This window comes from Silurus meridionalis, chromosome 17 (assembly GCF_014805685.1).
Source record: "Silurus meridionalis isolate SWU-2019-XX chromosome 17, ASM1480568v1, whole genome shotgun sequence".
In the NCBI taxonomy this organism is placed as follows: Eukaryota; Metazoa; Chordata; class Actinopteri; order Siluriformes; family Siluridae; genus Silurus; species Silurus meridionalis.
In genome coordinates, this window is record NC_060900.1 from 26,955,905 (window position 1) to 26,980,072 (window position 24,168).

Sequence of the window (24,168 nt, forward strand, 5' to 3'; positions counted from 1 at the left end):
GTGGATTTAATGGAAATGAGAAGTGGGAAAATAACGAATCTTTCTCGGTTCCCATCACAGACAAAAACCTGTTTGTACTCCTTCCTGTTTTTAATGATGATGTAATACTTCTGTAATGATGTCAGCTCCAATTTCGGAGGCCAAAACCCGGTCTTTTACGCTCGAGCACAGAAACAGTGAATAGCTTCTCCGATTCGAGAGAAAAGAACACGCCTGAGCTCCAGCATTCAGCACTTCAGGCGTGCTGCACTGCTTCCACCTATGTGACGGGGTGGTAGGGGGGGTAGGAGGATGAAAGAGATCACAACAGAGAATGAGAGGAGTGGGTTGCAGCCTGATTGGCTACGGGGGGATTAAACGTTCAGTCCGGTTGGCCGAGACCAGTCCTTTTACCCCCTATATCGTTCCTTTGTGTGTGTATAGACGTGGGAGGGAGTGTGTATTTCTGTGTGTACATACCTATATATATGTGTGTGTGTCCATGTGTGTGTCTGTTTGCTAGAACATATATATTGTGTGTGTGTGCTGTATATCTTGGATGAAGTGTGTCCCAGTCTTTCTTCTGCTTCAGACTGATTGGTAGTTGCACAAATCTAAAAGAAGGAGAGAAAGAAGGTTAGGAGACGTGAGCTGTGCACGTGGACATCTCGGGACGCAGGTGAGTGTTTCCAGTATGACCTGAACTTGAAATTACAAGGAAGTAGACTATTTTTTTCATAGGCATGTGTGAGCATGTGTGATCGTGTGTGAGTGTGTGTGAGCGTTTGTGTGAGTATGTGTGAGCGTGTGTGAGTGTGTGAGTGTATGAGTGTGTAGATCACATATTTTATGTGTTTTTTTTTGTTTTGTTTTTTTCCCTTCTACATCTACACTGCTGATCTGTATTACACATTTAATGCATCACTTCCAAACTTCCTCCCCCACACACCTCTAACAGCTCTTTCAGTGCTTTTATTGCACAAGGTGTGTCTGTGTTTGTGTGTGTGTGTGTGTGTGTGTGTGTGTGTGTGTGTGTGTGTGTGTGTGTGAATAGAGTGTTACTGTGGACCTGTTGGAGACGCTTGTGCATAGACATCTGAAGTAAGTATTTCGATTTGAAAATCTACTTAGGATTTTTTTCTTTCGTGTGTGTGTGTGTGTGTGTGTGTGTGTGTGTGTGTGTGTGTGTGTGCTTGTGTGTTTCAGTGATGTGTACATGTAAGCATATGAGCTCGTGGCTCCACATTTCTGCCCACGTCCTTCCTTCCTGTTTTACAGCTTTTTTCCCCTATAGCTCCGTGTCTGTGTGTGTGTGTGTGTGTGTGTGCGCGCGCATGTGTGTGTGTGTGAACGCGTAGGCGTGAGTGTGAATAGCACATCGCCGTGGCCCTGCCGAGACCCACGAGCTGCACAGTGGTGTGGAGTGAAATATTTATGTTCAGAATATAGATCATCTGACACGCCGCTCCTTGGCAGATTAATGAGACCTACTGCACTGGTGTGTGTGTGTGTGTGTGTGTGTGTGTGTGTGTGTGTGTGTGTGTGTGTGTGAAGGAAGATGTCCTAGAACAGTTCCCTGCCTGCCAGAGCCTTCTTCTGGACCTGGAGACTAATTCTAATGTCTTTAACAAAACCTTTGTTGGCTCTAAACTCCTTCCTGCTCTCAACAACAACAATGCAGAAACTATAAGCCATTAATCCGATCAGACGGTTTCATCCACTGGGTCACGCAGACGTGGCTGATTCATTTTCTGCTCATAACTACAAGGCAGAAAGATTCTGTAATGTAACTCTATAAAGATTCACTTTAACCAAACAAATCTATAAATGTCCAGATGTTCCAATTTATATGCATTGACAAATCATGAAGAACAGCTTTACACACACTCGGAATTCGGTCAGCTCGTTTCTCAAAACATTCAGCTGAAATACTTTGGAAAACCTGCCAGAGATGTTCTTTACAAGTCTGAGAATTTCTTGAGCAGTTCAATATGATTTAGTTGCGGTGACTGGGCAGGATGTTCCATGATAGATATCACTCCAGACGACTGTTTGCTCTCATCGTCTTGTTGAAAGGTGAAGTCGGTTCTAATGAGCCGCAGTCCAGACGGAATTGCGTGGTTTTTGGTGAATTAGGGAATGGGAGTCATGTTGGTTCAGGATTTTGCCATTCTGGAATAAGTCTCCAGAACAACCCCAAACCATTTAGCTTCCACCTCTATGTGTGACTGTGGGGGTGAGGGAGTCTGATCACATCGTCAGTTCTGATGTCCCATTTGGACTCCACAGAACTTTCTTCCACTCATTCACTGTCCTGTTCTGTACTGTGGTGCGAATGGCCCTGTATCTCTTTCACGGATGGAAGAAGGTTTATGAATGGGATGGGAGAAGTCCCTGATGATGTTGTGAGCTCCACACAGACATCTACTGTGGTAAAGATGCACAATGGCAGGTGGATGGGTGCCAATGATGCATTGGGTGCTTTTCCTCAACCTTTTAAAGGCTTTTCTTTTACACACAATGTAGCTGCCGTACGACATTCTGAGGTTCTGAGGACCTTACAGGTCTCTGGAATATTACACAATATTAAATGTAAAGAACAAATGGATAAATATCATGAATGAAATTACTAATGCAACCGTCTGGCAAATCAGTCTGGTATAAGTGGAGGCAACTTAGCGGTGGTGGGATTTGAACTCATGACTTTCTGATCATAAATCCAACATTTTAACCCCCTTCAACAGCACATCGCTTTACATCACATTGTTCTGGATTATTTCCCAAGTGTTCTTGATGCACATGGTGTCCTGCCTTGCATTAAAACATAGTCATGTCTCCAAAGAAAACCCTTTTACCATTTGAAAAACCCTTGACCATATGAAACTAAACACTGTACCCAACTTGTAAACAGTGTTTTAAAAAAATATATTTATGGGACTGAAACAAAAAAGAAATGTAGACACAGTAATCACATCATGGCAGACCTCCAGAACTGCACTTGCTCAGCTTGAGGCCTTGAGTACAACATTTACTCTCAGATGTCAAACAAACCTAATTATTAACCATAAAAGACGACGTAGCAGTGTTGCTCTTTTGCCAAGCTGATTAGCTTCTGGCAACATCAGTAGCCACTGAATGAATGGATTTGGACTGCAGTTAATGTCAACAGTCTGCTACACTGATTCAGGACTACAGTTTGCTTCTGATCATCATCACTGCACCCCGCAACATTGTATATCTGCAATAAATGGACATTCGGTGCAACCCAGATGAAGATGTGTTCCCTCTTGAGTCTGGTTCCTCTTAAGGTTTCTTGCTTATGCCATCTCGGGAATTTTTCCTTCACCACAATCGCCACCGGCTCGTTCATCAGAGACAAACTTACACTTATAAAGAACATATTCACTTTCTATCACCACATTATCTGTGTAAAGCTGCTTTGAGACAATGTTCATGTAAATGAAATTACATGAAAACTATATGCGTAATGGGATGTTAAAAAACAAGAACATACCAATCTTATGACCAGGTGTCCACAAACGTTTGTCCATGCAATGTATGTAAGTATTGTATGAAGATATTATATACGTATATATTAGGGTTGTAACAACTCCATAACTGAGGCTGAAGCGATTTGCATCTTGATGCTCAGCCAACAATACGATACATTACAGATACAGATACATTACAGTCGCCATGGCTTGCTCATGAGGGATAAATGCACACCATTCACCTTGACTGTTGATTTCTGTAGAGCTGCTTTGAGACAATGTCTGTTGTGAAAAGCGCTATACAAATAAACTTGACTTGACTTGACTTGAGATACGTATGAAGTAGCTACCGATGTGATACGATCAGATTTCCATTCCATTCAACACAATGCGATTCAGTGGAAAGAAATACGATGCTCTGCAATTCAATATCGCACAAATAGTTCACTTATCTTTGGTTCAAACAGACAGCAAATTATCAATTTACTTAAGTGCCTTCTGACGCATGACCCCTTCACAAACACGCCTTTGTAGTGCAAAAAGAAAGAAGATAGGAGAGACAAAAGATGAAATAAAACCAGATGTTCTTTTCCTCTTGTGTCTGCAGGAAGACGCAGCTCTACCTCTGCCATGTTAATCTGTATTCTATGTGACTCCTCGGTCATATTCACGTAGCAGCGTCGGTGCTGAGAGAACGAATGCGCTCGAGAAACAGTTTAGCGACCAGAAATCAATATACATATAAAATATTGGTCACAAATGATTGGTCACTTTCTAATTAATAAAAGTATATCGCATCTACTAATAATTATATATAAATAAATCGTCTTTTATCCGATGCAAATATGTTGAATTGTACCGCCTGACGTTCCTTCACTTTTGCGTTTATTTGCACATGCATTACTCAGCAAAAAAGAGCTGAACTTTTCATTGCAAACATTAACATGCGCCAGGTTGAGTAACAGCTCAGAGAAGAAGGTCAATGAACCCCGGTTCAGTTTTAGTCCAAAACATATCAGCAGCGTCTGCATTGCATTTCATTGCGTTGTCTCTAAAAACAGATCAAAGTACGTCACAGAGCTAAAAACAGTTCCGAAGCTGGAATTACTTTCATTCAGGCGTAGTGTGAAGTTACGGTTCTACTTTAATATTTAAGATTGTAAGTATACACTTTTACGTCTATGTGTGGCAAAATTAAGGATGTACATGTCGGATTTTAAACATGTTCGATGTACAGAAGGACATTTCAGTCAATTACGAGCAAAGGCATCTGCTTGGAATAAAAGGTACAGGCTCTTTATTAGTACCTCTCAAAAAAATGGTCTTTACATGGCAGATTGTGGTTTTGATACAGCTGCAGATGAAGTATTTCAGAGATCACATTAGAAATATATTGTTAGGAAACTCAACAACTGTAGTTAAAAAAAAAAAAAAAGAATCAGCTTGCTTTCTGTAGAAGATTGTTAGATGTTTATCTGATCATATCTGTTTAGCTGAAGAAACTCATCAGACCAGAGATTAGCTCCCGGGCTGGAAACATTCGGTGAGTCATTTTACTCTGTCTGGTGTGATAATTTCTGATGACTGACAGTTTATTTGAAAAAGAAGTTCAAAAGTCTGATCTTTTATGCTTTTCTGGGCAAAAACACAAGAGAATTAGACAGTAAATGAGTGGAATAAAGTTCTGTGGAGTCCAAATGGGACATTTTTGTTTCTAACAGAAGAATTTGTTAGCATTGTGTCACCCCCCACAGTCCAACATGGAGGTGGTAGGTTAATGGTTTGGGGTTGTTTTAGAGTCTTATTCCAGAAAGTGAAAGGAATCCTGAACCAACATGGCTTCCATTCCATACATGCAATTCCGTCTGGACTGCGCCTCATAGGAACCCAACTTCACCGTACGACAAGCAGAACGCACTCTGTAAGAGTTATTTAGAGAGCAAACGGTCGTCTGGAGTATTTATTATGGAACAACCTGCCCAGTCATCGCACCTAAATCCTGTTGAACTGATCAACAAGAAAATCTCCAACTAGTGAAGAACGTCTTTAGCGAGTTTTACAATAGTAACGCTGTTCTTTATGCTAAGAGAGGATTTTAGAGAAATATAGTGGAACATCTGAGCACTTATATATAACTCATGACTGAGTTTGTTGCATACCGAAGAAACAATTGGAACATGTCTCTCAAAAACCATAAAAGACTCTGTGTTCCCACATTTGACGTGGTAAAAGTCAGCATTTGTAACATGAAGCACCACGTCTAGACAAAACATGTCTACTTCAAAATCCCTTATTAATAACTGTTATGTCAGTACAAAGTCAACTTTTGAGACAAACGTTTAATCTTTAGTTTTAGAGTAGAAACGTATGTGTATGAAGTTTTTTCTCAGAAAAAGGGGGGATTCATGGCCAGAGGGAGTTTAGTTTAGTTTGTTGATTCTGGATTTCACATATAAAGCATCAGTTACTGATCTCTTTACATTGTTTTTTTTTCTTGTTGTTCCTCTTTCTTTTTGGACTTCTGTTTCCTCCTCAACCTTCTCCTCTATTCCAGTCTTTCCTCCTCGTTCGTTTTTCTCTCTTTTTCAGAATGGAGTGCTGCCTGCTGACGGTGTGTGCAGCTTCCGTAGCTCTTCTTTTCGCCCTCCTTTACTTTCTCGTGCAGCGCAACGGCACGTGCACCTTAATATGGCACGCCTTCATCAACGAGCGACTGTACGACACACTCACTCGCTCCACACGGCCTCAGGTGACATGCTTTCTTCTCGTTTTTTTGATTTTCATGCCAATATAAAAATAAATCACATCAACACACAGCAGTTGAAGTCGATTCCTTTTTTTCAATTCTATTTTATATTATATCCACCATTCCTCCATTTATCAGATCCTGTCTAATTTCCCTCCATTGCATTCTTTGATTACCTCTTTATCCCTGTAAAGCTGCTGTAAAACCTACGATGGTTGTTCCATCGTAAAAGCGATCTCATTCAGTACAATTTCAGCCATCTAATTATTCAATTCCAAACAGTTTCATTCCTTAATCCAATTCCACTTAATGTAATTCCCTTTCTTTCCATAAGTTTTTATAATTTCAGTGCATTCGTTTCGATATAGTTAGTTTTCCTTCTCCTGTTCCATCCCGTCCCATTCAGCATAAATCTTACATCTAATTATTCCATTCTAGTCAACTTCATTCCTTTCTTTAATTTTAGTCAAAACCATTCGCTTCCTTTCTTCTATTTCTGCTATCCCATCCCATTCCATCCCATCCCACAGAGGTGTAAAGAGTACCGGGAATTCAGACTTGAGTAAAAGTATAGATATCTTACAGCCAAACTAACTTTTAAAGTCAAAAGTCACCAATTCCAATAAGACTTGAGTAAAAGTCTTCGAGTATCTGATTTGAACAACATTAAGATCAACACAACAGCCTGTTTAACACGTTCAACAAATCGCTCAAAAAATTGTAAAGCTTTCTTTCAACGAAGGATCTTAGGACAAATAAAATGACAGGATCAGGTCACAGAGTAGAAGAACTATTAATACTCAATAGACAAATAATTTAGATAAAGTAAAACCAAATATTTAGAGTTGAATGTGATTTGATGCAGCTCTCAGTCTCAGAGGGGCAATTTATTATTTTTTTTAACAAAAGTTGGTTCTTAAAGTTTACACTTTTTAGACTAAAATTGAGGCCAGCAGTGATAAATAAAAAGTCGCTCACAGGCAGCAGATGCTGGTCGGGGATTGTTAATGACGTCTGAACAGAGGTGCAAAATGTAAATGGTAATGCTCATTGTGAATTAAATGTACATCTATTGAATCATAAATGTAGTAAAATAAAGACATGGGGTGTAACGGTACTCGTATTCGTACTGAAATATTTAGCAAGTTTGTTTGGCACTTTGAACACAGTGTCGCTGTATTCTTTTATTATTATTAAACTTGTATACATACAACACAATGCCAGGGCTACAAAATAAAAACTTAGAGCTAGCACAGTGTCACTGTCATCGATCACTCAATACTGGAAATATGATTTGTAGTTTTTGTTTTGCACATTTACCGACTCGTAACTTAAAAACCGAGGTATGTACCGAACCCATGAATTTTGTGTACCGTTACACCACTGGTAGAGAGTAAGTTGCTTATATCTCTGATACTCAGTAAACCTGGAAAGTAGCCAAAAAATTACTTACAATACAGTAACGAGCTTTATTTTGTCAAATACTATACACCACTGCCATCCCTCCATTCCTTTTTCTTTCCGTGGCATTTTATCTCATTTTATTCTATTGAAAGCACAACCTCCATAGCTTCAGCCGTGCAGGGATTTCCGCCTTGACCTCGTAACTTTCCGAATCGTTCATTGTTTAATTCACAGCGCATGCTGAAGGCAGTGCAGAAGAACGCAATTAGAGGGAATCCTGAGAGTGTCATCTCTGCCATCGACTACTTCTGCAAGCACTCGGAATGGGCCATGAACGTGGGCGACGAAAAAGGTGAACACCTCTCTATTGTACCTCTGTTTATTTTCTCTTTTGCATGCACTTTATAACTTCAGATACTCCTGTTAGTTTCATATCTCTCCATCCATCCATCCATCCATCCATCCATCCATCCACCTATCCATCACCCTGTTTTCTAATCAATACTCACATACTGATCTTATTTTAAGAATAAAATGCAATGCAGGAGCAGATTGTGTAAGATTATAATTGGATGATTGTTAATTGAATGATTGTAATGATGATAAATGATTGTAATATTACATTATAGATTTGTTTTCTTACCAAGTTTGTTCTTTTACCTGCAAATTGAGCTTAATTACCATTAGATACATCATTTAAGGTCTTTTAAGACTTTATTTTAGCTTGTGAAGAACTCATTTATACTAATAAACCATTTATATCAACAAACTCATAACGATCAGTCAATTAAGACCTAAAACAGCAGAGAGCTGTTCCCTTTATTCCAACAACTTTTCTAGTTTAGCAAAGAGAAGATTATGATCAATGGGATAATAAGCATTAAAGGACTTATTTCAAGCAGTCGATTTAGTCTAATTATCTTAACTAGCTTGTTAATTCTTTTTTTAGTTGTTATTGTTGACAATAATTATAACCCATCCATTGTGTTTGCACAAGCCAGCGCACCCTTAGTGACCCCCCAAGCCCGGATAAATGTGGAGGGTTGTGTTTTGAAGGACATCCAGCATAAAACATGTACCAAATAATGTGACATAAGAGAGGAGGAAGGTGCACACAGGTGGAATATGTTCTATGTAGGAGATACAATCTGAAGGAGATTGGAGACTGTAAGGTGTTGGCAGGGGACAGTGTAGCTAGCCAGCATCGGATGGTGGTCTGTAGGATGGTTTTGGAGTTGAAGAAGAAGAGGAGGAGAGTGAAGACTAAAAGAAGAATAAGATGGTGGAAACTGAAGGAGGAAGACTGTAGTGTGAGATTCAGGGAAGAGGTCAGACAGGAGCTCAGTGGTGGTGAAGAGGTGCTGGATGATTGGGGAACTACTGCAGGAGTGATGAGGGAGACAGATAGAAAGGTTCTTGGTGTGACATCTGGAAATAGAAAGGAAGACAAAGAGATGTGTTGGTGAAATGAGGAAGTGCAGGAGAGCATAAGGAGAAAGAGGTTGAAGAAACAGAATTGGGATCGACAGAGAGATGAGAAAAGTAGGCAGAAGTACAAGGAGATGCGGCAGCAGGTGAAGAGGGATGTGGTGAAAGCCAAGGAAAAGGCATATGAGGAGCTGTATGAGAAGTTGAACACTAATGAAGGAGAAAAGGATTTGTAGCGACTGGCAATAAAGGATGGAGATGGAAATGTGTTGACGTGAGGAGAGTGTGTTGAGAAGATGGAGGGAGTATTTTGAACAGCTGATGAATGAGGAAAATTAGAGAGTCAAAGTTGGATAGTGTGGAGATGGTGAAGAAGGAAGTGGATAGGATTAATAAGGAGGAAGTGGGAGCAACGTTTAAGAGGATGAAGAGTGGGAAGTCGGTTGGACTAGATGACGTACCAGTAGAAGCATGGAGATGTTTAGGAGAGACGGCAGTGGAGTTTCTACCCAGATTTTTTAACAAGATTCTGGAAGGTGAGAAGATGCCTGAGGAATGGAGAAGGGGTGGGCTGGTACCGATCTTTAAGAATAATGGAGATGTGCAGACCTGCAGTAACCACAGAGGAATAAAGTTGATCAGTCAACTGTGTAAAGTGTAAAGTAGGATTGACAGAATGGTTCAAGGTGGAGGTGGAACTGCATTAAGGATCGGTTCTAAGCCCTTCTCTGTTTGCAGGGTTGATCGACAGGTTGAAGTACTTAGTGACGACGATGGACAGGATTAGAAACGAGTTTATAAGAGAGACAGCACATGTGGGTAATTGGTTTGAAAAAGGCAGATGTAGAGGACAGAGTAGTGTGGAGACGAATAATCTGCTGTGGCGCCCCTTAATGGGAGCAGCCGAAAGAAAAAGAAGATTGTTGCTCTTGATGATTGTTGATACTCATGTATGTGTGATCTTGATTTTAATAGTAATCTTGTTTATAGTTTAAATGCTTTGTCTCATTTTAAGACAGAAAATATAATGATTCTTACATTTACATTTGCGGCATTTAGCAGACTCCTTTGTCCTGAGTTATGTACAAAAGAGCTTTGAGTTTCTATCAATGAATAAATCTACACTGGTATTCTAGATTTCAACTTAAGATACATCAGCCTACAACTCTGTTGAGAGTGTTTTGCTAGGGTTTAGTTTTAGTTGATGAGCACTCATCCATAAAGATATGTCTGCCAAGCATGCCGAGATCCGATCGTAAGCTGTGGTATCTGAGGAAGGAAAAGATGAGTTGAGTGTCAAAAGCATACCCGTGGTAAGAAAAGTGAAATTGTGAGGATATGACTTTATCAAGAGAGTGGGTATAGAGGGAGAAAAGTGGGGGGGGCCAAGTACGGAGCCTTGTGAGACACCAGCGGAGATTCTCCGTTGGGCAGGTGTGGACCCCTCCATGTTACCTGGTATGAGCGACCTTCCAGGTAGGAAGCAAACCATTCCCAAGCTGCTCGGCGGATACCGAGGATTCTGAGGGTAGACAAGAGAGTCTTGTGGTTGACTGTGTAAAATGCTGCTGAAAGGTCGAGGAGGATAAGTACAGATGACAGCTTGGATGATCAAGCAGCATGTAGTTTCTCAGTGACAGCCAAAAGGACCGTCTTTTTGGAATGTTCTGCTTTGAAGCCAGACAAGTTTGGATCATGGAGGTTGTTCTGTAAGAAATAGACAGACATTTGGTTAAAACAGTGTGTTCCAGAGATTTTGAAAGAAAGGAGCGAAGTGATACTGGTCTGTAGTTGTTGAAGTCTGATGGATCCAGAGCAGGTTTCTTCAAGATGAGAATAACCCTCGTTGGCTTGAAGGTAGATGGCACATATGATGGCCAGATGTTAAGAACCCGTTGATGACCGTGAAGATGAATGGCAGGAGGTCTTGTGAGATGGTCTGAAGTGTAGTTGAAGGGAATGGATTCAGAGGGCAGGTGGTGGGATTGCAAGATTGGATGACTTGCAGTATCTCTTCTTCTGCTATGGTTGAGAAGTTTGAAGATGAAGGAGTAGGGGATTCCTGGATGTGTCATTGTTGGGGAGGAAGTGAAAGTCTCTGATATTTTCTCAATCTTCTTATCATAGAAGGAGGCAAAGTCTTCAGCAGTCAGGGAGGATGGAGCAGGTGAAGCAGGGGGGTTGAGTTGTGAAGAGAAGATGTTTTGGAACTTACGAGAATTTTGTGCAGAGACCGTAAGTTTTCCCTGTAGAAGGCAGTCTTAGCAGAAGTCACATCCGAAGAAAATTTGGTCAGGAGATGCGAGGTCTGCGTCAAGTTGCGATTTTTTTTACTACTTCCTCTCTGCTGATCTGAGTTCTCACCGATTGCTGCGCAAAACTTATGACAGCCAGGGTGTGGGGCAAGAGGTCAGGGGGCAGAGGCGGTCAAGGGGTGAGAAAAGAGAGGAGAGGAAAGCATCAGTATCAGATTCCAAGTGGAGAAAGGAAAAGGGTTTTAGGTAGGATAGGAAGAGTGATTGTAAAGAAAACCAGGTGATGATCAGAAATTTGAAGTGGTGTAGCAGCCATGTTTTATTTTACTTTACTGTCAGATTATTTGACTTGTTTCTAGTCTGTGTCTTTTTAAATCATGCATTCATTTTTTATATTTTGACGCTTATTTTTTTTTGCATTGTGAAAGTCCTTGGGGATTGAGTTCCTCCCCACATGGCCACACACATTCACAGAAAAATTGCCTCATACAATAAAATTCAGAGATATAAGCAATTAGGTAGCATTGACTTTTTCTAACTCTTTTGCTTTTTCCTCTCCTCCGTACACTTAGTGGCCAGCAGGAAGGAGTTACAGGCTCATCCAATCGATGTGGAACCATTTAAAATTCAGCTGATTAATAATCAATAGTGCAGACCTGAATGGCTGTTAAATGATGCAGAACGACCATTAATGCTGTTTTAATTGTGCCATTCACCACTCAATTACATCTGATAATGATCTTTCGGTGTAGAAACTCATGCATGTGTGTGTTTTTTCAGGCTGCATTTTGGACTCAGTAGTGACTGAGGTGGACCCCAGTACGGTTCTGGAGCTGGGGACGTACTGCGGGTATTCCACAGTGAGGATCGCACGTCTGCTCTCCCCGGGCACCAAATTTATCACGGTGGAGTTTAACCCGGCCAGTGCAGAAGTCGCCAGGAAGATCATTGCCTATGCTGGCCTACAAGACAAGGTGTGTGTGTATGTGTGTGTGAGAAGAGGTCATAGAGGTAGAAGAACCTGCCTTTGAACCTGTGGTGTCAATCACAAGACCTGCGTGGTGAAATGTAGATGCGTGCACAGTGTTACCCGTTCTCAAACTAACTGAGGTAGTATATAAGGTGATAGCTTAGTGGTTTAGGGACTTTGGCTCAGTAGGTTGTGAGTTTAAATCCTGGCCATACTAAGCTGCCACTCCTGGGCCCCTAAGCAAGGCCCTTAACCTTTTAGCTGCTTAGTTGTATGAGTGAGATAAACATAAGTCGCTCTGAATGAGAGCGTTTTCCAAATACCATAAATGTTCATGCCGCTTTTAAACTATAGGCTCCGCCTCTTCTGGTTGGGTTTGGGTTCTGATTAGTCAATTCCAATCCAATATTTAATTATGATTTACAGGAGGCTCAACCTATAGTAGGACAGTAAAAAGAGCCATTAAAAAAATAGAGATAAAGGAATATAAAGAGTCGATAGCGAGAACTAACATGCTGCAGACGTTCCACAACATACAATAACAAAGTCAAATGGAAGAAAAGCATACATCAATAGTGCGCAGGTTCTGTTTAGGGCACTGAGAATAAATGTATAATTTTTTAAATGTTTGGATTGAAATGAATGACGAGGAAGCGATTTTGTTTGATTGTATTTACACATGCTTCTCCCTCCCCAGGTGACTCTGGTAGAAGGAGCGTCAGGTGATTTGATCCCTCAAATAAAGAAGCTTTACGGCATCACGACGTTTGACTTCATCTTTCTTGACCACTGGAAGGATCGCTACCTCCCTGACATTAAGCTGTTTGAGGTAAAAGACATAAAAACATACCCCATGGTGACTGAGAAGCTTTTCCTAATCAGGATGCTTCAGATAATCAGCATTATATCAAAAGCCTGGTCTTTGGGATTTGGAAATACACTTAGGGCAAAGGTATTGGGACACCTGACTTTTCCATATGCTAAATGTGGTTCGTAGGCAAACTGTTACCACATAGATGTGGTAGCTTTTCCTTTACTAGGAGACCCAAACCTGTTCCAAACATGTAATGATGTGCTTTACAAGGGTTGGAGTAGAAGATCTGCTATAGAGCTAAAACCCAATTGAATATGAATGAATTGTTCATGCTGACTGCACCCCAGGCCTCCTGGGTTAAGTAACTGTAACTGAATAAATAATGTTTCAGTTCTGTGTATTATATAATAATGAGAATTTTGCACCAATAAACAGTAGATGCTGGATATCATCAGTCACCGAAGCATGTAAAATTAATATGGAATAAAATGAGACATAAAAGTGCAGTTAATTGGGAAATATACGTATCAGTTACAAAGATGTCAATCACAGGAGTCTTGTTCTTCTCTTACAGGACACCAATTTACCAAAAATCTTGTTTTATTTACTAAATACTGTCAAATTATACCCTTTATTCGTTATATTTATTATTGTGGAACTTCCATGAAAGAACTGGCATTATAGTAGCTATATATATGGTCTAAAAAAAAAGGAAAAAAAAACCCCGGCAATACACGTTACAGTTTTTCTAAGTTGCTTTGGAGCGTTTCTCAGACAGATTGCAAGCGTTTTGGTACATTTGTTTCATTGATTGTGTAAAATTGCCTCCTACATTATCAATTGTTTATAGCGTGTTGATATTATTATACTGGTTCTCACCTGAATAGTCCCAAAAACATCTCGGTTCATCAGTTCATTGTGTGTAAAATGGTTCTTTTTTTTTTGTCTTGAATTGATGAATTGTGCAGACGAATCTCGAATGTCACTAATGAAGGCGAGTGAACGCCATCAGATCAACCGATGATCAACCAGTTCTCTAAAACAGGTCTCGTGAACATTCAATAGGCAAAAAAACCCTGCAGAATTACAATTTCTAAAAAAACAGCAAACGAAAGAACTCTAGTGCAGTAGAGTAAAATGTGAATCAAACAAAATCCCAAATGCAGTGAAATTCATAGACGCCGTACAGAAGAAATTCATCCTTGTGCATTTTCAATCATTGAACCCCAAACCGTAGTTTACATCAGGAAACACTAAAAAAAGTAAACATTTTGTCATCGTTGTTTGTGAACGATGACAAAAGCACTGCTGATGGCGATGAAATGCTCATCGACACAAATGGTTACTTTGAAGAGATGAACTTCTTGATTTTGAGAAAAGTACAGGCTTTTGCAGGAAATCCATTGTGTTGTGCAGTTTGTATGTTTGGAGAAATTCTCCAAAGCAGCTGAGAACCTAGCAACTGTTATATAAACCTGTGATTCACCTTTCAGCCAGAACTGAACTCGAGCGGGTCGTGTTGGAGTTACAGTCAGAAAAACAGTATAATGCATGTATAATGCAGGTCTGCTGCAGAGCTGAATGTTTTTTTAATCTCTACAGGAGTACGGTTTGCTCAGGAAGGGCTCTGTGCTGCTGGCCGACAATGTGATTTGTCCCGGAACACCGGAATACCTGGAGTACGTGAGGAACAGCCCTCGCTATGAGAGCAGATACTATCCTTCCCATCTGGAGTACACCAAAGTGGAGGATGGACTGGAAAAGTCACTCTTCCTGGGATAAAACACTGTTTACAACACCAACACCAATGAAGATCTTCCATCATCTTCAATATTAACCTCAATCAGTATCTGTGTAACAATACAACTGCAGTGATTTACAGCTGTGTTCAGGGAAAAAGTGAATGATTATCATTATCAAATTGCATGTACATGTGTAAAGCATCCAAGATGATACGGAGACTAAACATGGACAAAAGTTGGTGAACACCTGACCATCAGTTTGGTATGTGCTTCTTCTTGAACATCCCATTTCAAATTCAGTTTAGATTTACCCTTATAATAACCTCCACTCTTCTGGGAAGATGTTCCACCAGATTTTTGGAGTGTGCTAGTCAGTGTTTTAATTCATTCATGTTCAATAGGGTTGAGGGTCAGAGCTCTACAGCAGGAGATCTTCCACTCCAAACCATTTAAAGCACATCTTCATGGAGCTGACTGTGCATTGGAACAGGTTTGGGTCTTCTAGTTGTATTAAAGCGAAAATATTATGCTCCCTCATCCAAAGACTATATACAAGTGTGTGTCTCCAACATTGTAGTAACAGTTTGTGGAAGAACTACATATGGCTTGGGAAACATCAGGTGTCCCAATACTTTTGCCAATATAGTGTGTCAATTCCTGATATGGTTTCACCTGGATACTCCACATTTGTACCTACTACTGTAAAACTACTGTTGCTGTAATTATAAATCATACACACAAAGGCACAAAAGTATGAATTTATATCACCCAGAAGAACCTGGTTCCTCCGCAGGTTTCTTCCTCATGTCATACCATGTCATCTCAGGGAGTTTTATTTCTTGCTGCTGGTAACTCATTAAAGATCTACATCTACACCTGGATTCCTTCAGTGACTGATTGAAGATGAGATTTCACTCATATTTTCTTTCAAAAACAAATAAAATACATTACAAATACTAAAGTTCTAGTAAAGAGGTGAGAAATCGATGTTTCATCTACATCACATGTAGAACACAGTGAAGTTTTACATTAAACATAAAAAATATGCAAGAAAAATGGACCATCTACCTTGTTTTGAGCACTAAGTTTAAAAAGCTGCATCTCTGATGGTATGGTGGTGCGTTAGTGCCTGTGGGATGTGGAGCTTGCACATTGATAAGACTCCATCAATGCTGAACAGGTTTGGTATGTACAGGTTTTAGAGCAACAAATGCTTCCATCCATCAAACCTCTTTCTCCGGGAAGACCTTGTGTATTTGAGCAAGACAATGCTAACTGCATACTGCATCCATTACAACAGCATGACTTTGTAGTAAAAGAGTGCGGGTTCTGAACTACAGTCTAGACCTTTCACCATTTGAAAACATTTGGCGCATCATGAAACGTAAAACACAACAAAGAATACCCAGAACTGTTGAGCAGCTAGAATCCTGTATCAGACACATATGAAAGACCATTCCTCTCTCAAAACTTCAGCAACTGGTACCCTCAGGTCCTAGGTTTTCTCCTTTAAAATGGTATATATTCTTAGTTTAAACATTTAATTTTTTTTATTTGTGAATAGAATATGGATTTATGACATTTGCTAATCGTTGCATTTTGTTATTTACATTTTGCAGTGTCCCAGCTTGGGAATTGGGTTTATATATATATATATATATATATATATATATATATATATATATATATATATATATATACAGTACAGACCAAAAGTTTTGACACACCTTCTCATTCAAAGAGTTTTCTTTATTTTCATGACTATGAAAATTGTAGATTCACACTGAAGGCATCAAAACTATGAATGAACACATGTGGAATTATATATGGAATTATATACATAACAAAAAAGTGTGAAACAACTGAAAAATGTCATATTCTAGGTTCTTCAAAGTAGCCACCTTTTGCTTTGATTACTGCTTTGCACACTCTTGGCATTCTCTTGATGAGCTTCAAGAGGTAGTCACCTGAAATGGTCTTCCAACAGTCTTGAAGGAGTTCCCCGAGAGATGCTTGGCACTTGTTGGCCCTTTTGCCTTCACTCTGCGGTCCAGCTCACCCCTAAACCATCTCGATTGGGTTCAGGTCCGGTGACTGTGGAGGCCAGGTCATCTGGCGCAGCACCCCATCACTCTCCTTCTTGCTCAAATAGCCCTTGATGCCTTCAGTGTGACTCTACAAGTTTCATAGTCATGAAAATAAAGAAAACTCTTTGAATGAGAAGGTGTGTCCAAACTTTTGGTCTGTACTGTATATATATATATATGTGTGTGTGTGAAAGGGAAAGTTTATAGGACTGTGGTAAAACCTGAGATGTTGTATGGTTTAGAGACAGTGGCATTGAGTAAAAGACAGGAGGTGGAGCTGGAGGTAGCAGAGCTGAAGACGTTGAGGTTTTCGTTGGGAGTGACGACGACGGACAGGATTAGAAATGAGTTTATTAGAGGGACAGCGCATGTAGGACGTTTTGGAGACAAAGTGAGGAAGGTGTAATTGAGATGTTTTGGACATGTGCAGAGAAGGGACATGGGGTATATCAGTAGGAGAATGCTGAGGATGGAGCCACCAGGAAGGAGGAAAAGAGGAAGACCAAGAAGGAGGTTTATGGATGTGGTGATAAAAGACATGCAGGTAGTTGGTTTAAAAGAGGCAGATGTAGAGGACAGGGGGGTATGGAGACGGATGATCTGCTGTGGAGACCCCTAATGGCTCAATGAATCTCACAATTCGCCGCATAATCTAGTGGGACATTTTCCCAGAAGAGTGGAGCTCATTATAACAGAAAAGATAACATTCGAAAAGAAGCACAAAGCAATCTTATGGTCAGGTGTCCACAAACTACACACAGTGTTATTTCTTGTAAATCATTTTATAGTCATTAAAAAAAAAAAACTACTTCTAATAAATACGTTTTACATGCAAATTCGTTTGATATTTTATTGAAAGCCTTTTTAGAACATCTGATATATAATTCCTCTGTTGGTTTAAAACATGATGATTGAAGATGAAGATGTTTTTACATTTATTATTTCTTTAATATGGTAATTACAGAAATGCATTATTTACACAAATATGAGACACAGTGTGAACAGGTGAAACTGAATTCAAATCCTTATTCTATTAATGACTTCAGACTTTATCAACTATTGGAGAATGTTTACGATGGAGCGAAAGCAGTACGTTTTGCTGCGTATTATAAAAAAAAATTATTATATATTACACAATAAAACAGATCTGAAGCCCAACAATCCAACAGCTTCTGGTTTGATGCAGACGGTGAAGTCCTGCTTCTGTAATGGTAACGTCCCTCCTACCAGAAACCTCGTCTGGGTTTTTAATCCCTTCGCAATGAAGAGATTTAGACCTGTTCGTGTGAAGCCCCTCTGCTGAAAATCTTGGCCAGCAGAGTCGCGTTGGACTGCGCTTTCTCCTGGATGGCTCTGCTCTTCTCTTGAGCTTTCTGGAGGTTCTTCTTGGACAAGCCGCTCTTCTTCAGCCTCATCTCGTCCTCGGTGCGCCGTTGCGTGAAGTCCCAGCCTTTCTCCTCCACCACCTCGCCTTTCTTCGCCCTCTTCTTCCTCAGCCTGTCCAGGGTCTGGCTCTTCTCCACAGAGGCCAGGTAGAAGTTGGTCTCACGCTTGGCCTGCGAGATCTCCGTCCTCATGCGCTGCTGGTACACCGTCTGCTCGTACGCCAGCCGCTCGCTCAGGTGGCACCACTGGAACCTGTGAAGATACTAAGAAGAGACAGACATAATAAATATTAAAAAATCTAAATTGGGTGAAAATGGTGGTTTTTTTTTTTTTTACTTTGCTTGACCTATGATGTCTGTGGCCAAAAGTTTGTGGACACCTGCCCATCAGATGGGTATGCTCACTCCTGGAATTTTGCAACCCTGATGAATCAGCGATTTCAAACCTGCGTATCGGGTCATGTGACATGAATTTGAGAGTATTACCCCGCGTTTAGTTTTGGCGTCTCAAAGAAAAATCTTCCAGTGTTTTTAATGACGGTTGCCTTTATTACTCTCTGTAATACACCTGAAAGTCCAATAAATGAATCCTGCTTACTTTGATGCACCACAGGTCGCTGCTGAAGTGGCTCCTCTTGCGGTTGGTCATGGGCGTGTTGTGCAGAGACGCCGCCACTCTCTTGGCCACGTGCTTGTCTCTGAACTCCACCCAGCCTTCTACGTACCGTGATCCGTTGCTTCCCGCTTTCCTCTTCTTCCTCTTTACCGAGCGATCTGGAGAAGAGAAGAAACGATCGTTTGATCCACACAAACTTTAACATTCCCCTCCATATACAAGGACTAGAGGTCGACCGATTAATCGGTTTTGCTGATTAATCGACACTGATAGTATCAGCAAAAAAAACCATACTGATAGTTTTGTAATAAAGTTCAGTGCTGCTGCACATGGAGTGTTTACGATCCTGTTTCTCCACAGCTTACCTTCAGACTGAAGGAAAACCCGCCCGATTTCTCCGTACACCGCCAGCATGTTGCGCACGTGCTTGGGCCTTATTCTCGGTGGAATGTGGCCCAGGTACACGATGCCTGGAACACACTTCTTCCCCTTTGTTTTCTTGTCTTTACTGAGATCATCGTCCTCTGCCTCCTCCCCCTCCTCCTCATCACCACGACCATCCACATTCTGGTTAGCATCTTCGACCTCGTCTTCCTCCTCAGACTTGTCCAGCTCCTCGTCCTCGGCTCCCGTGCGATCTGCGCCTCGATCCATATCTGCGTCGGCTTCGCTTCACTTCACGTCCAAACCGTCTGTTCAGCCTGAAAGAGCATCAAAAGCCGTGTTACAAAACGAACTAAATATACCGCGGGTTTTCTGTAATTTCGTACGGGAACACAGGGATATACATCATGGAATGCTTTATAGCGGGTTGGGATATGATTCATGTAGGATTGTTTAATCAAATCTTAATCTTCAATCGTCCCAAATCTTTTTCTTCTTCTACTTTTGTCTCCTGGGGAAAAAAAAAGTCTGAAACTGTAACCTTCAACAAGGCCAAAGACTTAGAACTCTTTATATCTTATCAACTACTCCAGCGTTTCTCTACTAAGCGAAAAAAAGACATTTCCAGATATTGATTTGTTAAGTTCCTTTTGTTGCTGCTGTGAAAGTGCACCTACAGCACTGTTCAAAGCGTGTTTCCACCTTCCACCTTTCAGCAAAAAAGAGGAAGAAGAAGAAGAGAGAAAAGGAGGAAGAGCAGAATGAATCGAAAGAACAACAAGAGGAGCAGGAGGAAGAAGATGAGAAGGAGGAAGAAGAGGAAAAACAGGAAGAAGTAGAAGACGACAAAGAAGGTGAAGAATAAGAATGGAAAGGTGTAGATGAAGAAGAAGAGGAGGAAAAAAGGAAGCAGAAGAAGTGGAGGAAGAGAAGAAGGAAGAAGAAGATGTGGAGGAGGAAGTAGAACAAGATGAAAAGAGGAAAAGGAATAAGTAGAAGGAAGATGGAAAAGAAGGGGAAAAGGGTTAGTAGAAGAAGAGGAGGAGGGAGAGGTAGAAGAACAAGAAGAAAGGGAGGAGGAGGAAGAGGACCAATGCAACCACTAATTCTAACTACAGGATCATCAGATCGACAACAGAATCACACATTACGTCACTTTTCTCCAATATAAAGACTGCACGTGTTTCCGGGTTGCAGTTCCCTGTTCAGATCATCCTGAGGAACCTTCAAATTTATTTTGATTTCATTGGTTGCATTTTAAATGCTAATAAAGTCGCATTAATGGAACCTGACACGCAAACAGAAGTCAGAACTGTTCCTCCTGTTGGACTGAGTAAACACTGAGACATGTTCTTGCTCAAATCATCACTTTTATCAACTCGGACATAAAGAAATACATTTTCCTCACCTTTTTAATGATATTATTTTGTTCTCCTGTCGATTAAAATGTCACAGTTTACAACAACACACAATAAAAAACCCGGATTGACGAAAACACCGCTCTCAGCTCTCATACACACGTGGGTCGGCGCGCATCAATGACGTCATATTTAAGCGCACAAGAAAAGCATTAAAGGTGCCGGTGCTGAAAATGAACTAAAAATTTGTACTAAAAAAAGCAATAAACAATACCAAATTGTAAATAATTACATGGGAATACACATGTTCCACCCTGTTGCAAGCTGCTGCATATAAGTTTGGTTACCATTAGTTATTTATTGTGTTATAGATCATAATATATACAGTATATACTGTATTGCTGCTATTGCAAATGATATAAAAGTTGTATACAATTAAAAAATCCGTATCCAAATACTGCAATAGATTTCAATACTGTACTAATTAAAAAAAAGTCTTGTCTCCTTTCACAGTAGCCACAGCAGCACACATCATACTTCATACATACACATAATACATCAACTCTAGCAGAAGCATCGACAGTAACCTCATCAAATGACCCCTGGTTTTTCTGTGCATCTTTTTGTGCATTTTTCCTGGGGTTTAAAATGATGGCAAATTCTGTTCTCTAGCAAATTCTACAGGAAAGAAAACACAAAGTATAAATAATTCATGAAAAAGTGTAACGGCTGTTTTAAAATGTTTTGGTCGACCTTTTCGCACGATGCTCGTCTTGTAAATGTCCTTGTAAGTGTATCTGCGACCAGATCAACTTCTTCTCCTCTGTCAGTCATTGTGGAATAAAAAAAAAACAGCTATTAAATGAATATATTTAAGCTCGTGCAGTTTGCTACAGCTGCGGTTTGCGAGCTCCGACTAGTGCGCTCTCTGACCGTCCAATCAAAGGAAGTCAATCAAATTTATACTGAGTATCACATATAGTGAAATGCTTTGATATTGAAAATGCCAACATTCTTGTACACGTTGTAGTCCACGACTGAAATATGATTGGATAGAAACTCTAATGTAAACACGTGTATCTGTCATAGAACAGATCTTTCTTCCACACATAAAACCATAGCAAATTCCCAACGTCTACAGTCAGGTTGTGTGGAGCTACAGGCCCCTGATGATGCAGATCCAGTCTTGCCACCTGTTCAACCTCAGATTCATCATGGCAGGCCTGTGTGGAGCCCGAAACTAATTAAATGTTCATAACTGTTGCTCAAACTAGTTTTTTTAAGGCCTCCACCCACCCTGGGTATCTATTCTTAAACGTAAAAATATTGATTATATATTGAATTTGAATTTATGCCGATTATACATAAGTATTGAACATTAATTTAATATTTTCTCCTTGAAATTTTATTATTTTTTTGCTTTACTGGTTCTCTACCTGTAGGGGGCGACAAATCCTAACAAAAGATCGACTAAAAACTCACTGTCAAATCAATCAGGCTTTTATAGTCATTTCAGTCAAAACAATAAACAGCGAAAGGAATCAGTGTTCCTGCAGGGCCAAGGTGCTGCATAGATGAACATAAATTAACACAAGCTAATAAAACAACAACGCTTACTAGAACAAACAAACGCAAGACAGCGAGGCAATAAACACAGCGAGCAGAGTGCAAATAAATTTTAATTAATTTAACTGAGTGTGCGTGTGTGTCTGTGTGTGTGTGTGTGTGTGTGTGTGTGTGTGTGTGTGAGGGGGGTTGTACTTTTTAAGTACCTTTTGCAGCTCAGTGGCCCTCACCCACTATTACAATAAATGAAGTTGAGAACAAAATAAAAACAGTGTAATTGTATAATCAAAAGTATATATTTTTTTGTATAAATGCCACTCTATTGTGGCTACTTGAATTGTATTATCAATTTCTAGCATAAAATAAAGTAATTAATTACCACAAATGAATTAATTATGAACTTTTTTATTATTGTCATAATAATAATAATTATTATTTGAATTAATATTATACATACAATATTGGTCAGATCAAATGTGTTAATGTGTAGCAGGCTATTCAAGTAACTACACAGATGTAAACCCTTTATAATGTGTGTGTGTGTGTGTGTGTGTGTGTATATCAGAGAAAGAGAGTAAGAGAGTGATATACCGTTCATGCTGTGCTGCTCTCTATCCTCTATCAATATGCATGAACCCTGCGTTCCCCTGTAACACGTGTGAGTTCCTGCATTAGACAGACACGAGGGCGACTCGGGGTGGTGAGTGCTCTGCTCGTCCCAGCCTCAGGTCTATCAGGTTAAATTTAATCCCGAACACAAAGCCCACGCTCCCGGCACCGAGCACTGATAATGCCATGGCTCACATAATGATGGTGCTCTTTGCTGTGATGGGAGAACATCAGGGAGCTGCTGCAGGGAGAAACATCAGCGTCACTGTCCACGTGAAACCTCACGAAAGACATTCTAATTCTGAAGCATATGTAAATATAAAATATATCGAATAAATAAAATACTCGGAAACCGTGTGCTGATTGTAAAAGATTTGTATTTGGTCAGATTTGATCGAGTGCAAAGGCCCGTTAGAAATCCTAGTAATAAAAGTAATAAAATTTTGTAATAAAACTTTATTAGTAAGTTTAGTAATAAAACTTTGTAATGATATATTTGAAGTAATAAAGCCTTGGTGGAGCTCTGCATGGAAATCTCAGTGGTTTGAACCCATTCTTTAGCTGATATGTAAATTATAAGAGGAGGAAAAAAGACTTTGGTGGGTTCAGAACTTCTGTGGGGACGCATCACTGTTCCGGTGCTGAAGGCCTCCTCAGTGGTAGCTGCGCTTATAGTTCACGAGGTCTGGACTGAAACCTGGGGTCTGATGTACAATGTTAATCCATATAGAGTTTTTATAGACTTCATTTACTTTGATTTATTATAGATGTCCAGCAGGCTTCTGTGTAAGATCACCCATTCCCACCAACATGAGGGTCAAAACTGCCCATTTTTACAATTACGAGAGTAAAAACCATTAACTTTCACCAGTATAAGTGTAAAAAACACCCACTTCCACCAGAACTCGAATAAAAAACACACACTTTAACAGTAAAAACCTCCCACTTTCAATAGTATAAGTTAAAACCACCCACTTTCACCAGTATGAGAATATAAATACCCACTTCCACCAGTAAAAGTGAAAACCACACACTTCACCCAGTATGTGAATAAAACAAAACTCCCACTTCCACCAGTACGGGTGAAAACTGCTCACTTTCCATCAGTATAAGAGTAAAAAAATTTCACTTTAACCAATATGAGAAAAAAAGAATACATTTCCACCAGTAAAACCATTTAAGAGTAAAACCCACTCATTTCCTCTAGTATGAGAGTAAAAACTTCCCACATCCACCAGTATGAGAAAAAAACGCCCACTTCCACCAGTATGAGAGTCAACACCAGCCACTTCCACTAGTATAAGAGTAAAACCCATACATTTCCACCAGTATGA

The 24,168-nt window shown here is 40.1% G+C and overlaps 2 protein-coding genes across 9 annotated transcripts; one reads left to right on the plus strand and one right to left on the minus strand.

Annotated features, from left to right (window-relative positions):
• Window positions 1–205: 205 nt before the first annotated feature.
• comta (catechol-O-methyltransferase a) lies at window positions 206–15,080 on the plus strand. Of its 8 annotated transcripts, none has more exons than XM_046872274.1 (7): window positions 206–658; window positions 1,034–1,080; window positions 6,060–6,219; window positions 7,855–7,972; window positions 12,084–12,277; window positions 12,971–13,102; window positions 14,690–15,080. In XM_046872274.1, the coding sequence occupies exons 3-7, from the start codon at window positions 6,061–6,063 to the stop codon at window positions 14,867–14,869; spliced, it is 783 nt and encodes a 260-aa protein (XP_046728230.1). In that variant the 5' UTR covers window positions 206–658; window positions 1,034–1,080; window position 6,060; the 3' UTR covers window positions 14,870–15,080. The 8 variants fall into 8 exon arrangements, with proteins under 8 accessions (XP_046728230.1, XP_046728229.1, XP_046728231.1 ...); XM_046872269.1 differs by having other exon boundaries at window positions 208–658; window positions 6,025–6,219; XM_046872273.1 differs by lacking the exon at window positions 1,034–1,080 and having other exon boundaries at window positions 6,025–6,219.
• Window positions 15,081–17,752: 2,672 nt separating this feature from the next.
• abt1 (activator of basal transcription 1) lies at window positions 17,753–20,835 on the minus strand. The gene is made up of 4 exons (XM_046871464.1): window positions 20,710–20,835; window positions 19,283–19,618; window positions 18,900–19,075; window positions 17,753–18,565 (listed from the first exon to the last, which is right to left on the minus strand). The coding sequence occupies exons 2-4, from the start codon at window positions 19,569–19,571 to the stop codon at window positions 18,188–18,190; spliced, it is 843 nt and encodes a 280-aa protein (XP_046727420.1). The 5' UTR covers window positions 19,572–19,618; window positions 20,710–20,835; the 3' UTR covers window positions 17,753–18,187.
• Between the last annotated feature and the right edge of the window lie 3,333 nt (window positions 20,836–24,168).

Bases quoted from the DNA above. Each gene is read 5' to 3' on its own strand.
- comta (XM_046872274.1), top strand. From the start codon at position 6,061: ATGGAGTGCTGCCTGCTGACGGTGTGTGCAGCTTCCGTAGCTCTTCTT. The intron at 12,278-12,970 runs GTGTGTGTGTAT...CTCCCTCCCCAG, and splicing joins ATGCTGGCCTACAAGACAAG to GTGACTCTGGTAGAAGGAGC. The intron at 13,103-14,689 runs GTAAAAGACATA...TAATCTCTACAG, and splicing joins CTGACATTAAGCTGTTTGAG to GAGTACGGTTTGCTCAGGAA.
- abt1 (XM_046871464.1), bottom strand. From the start codon at position 19,571: ATGGATCGAGGCGCAGATCGCACGGGAGCCGAGGACGAGGAGCTGGAC. The intron at 19,076-19,282 runs GTAAGCTGTGGA...TCTCTTCTCCAG, and splicing joins GGTTTTCCTTCAGTCTGAAG to ATCGCTCGGTAAAGAGGAAG. The intron at 18,566-18,899 runs GTAAGCAGGATT...GTCTCTTCTTAG, and splicing joins GCGACCTGTGGTGCATCAAA to TATCTTCACAGGTTCCAGTG.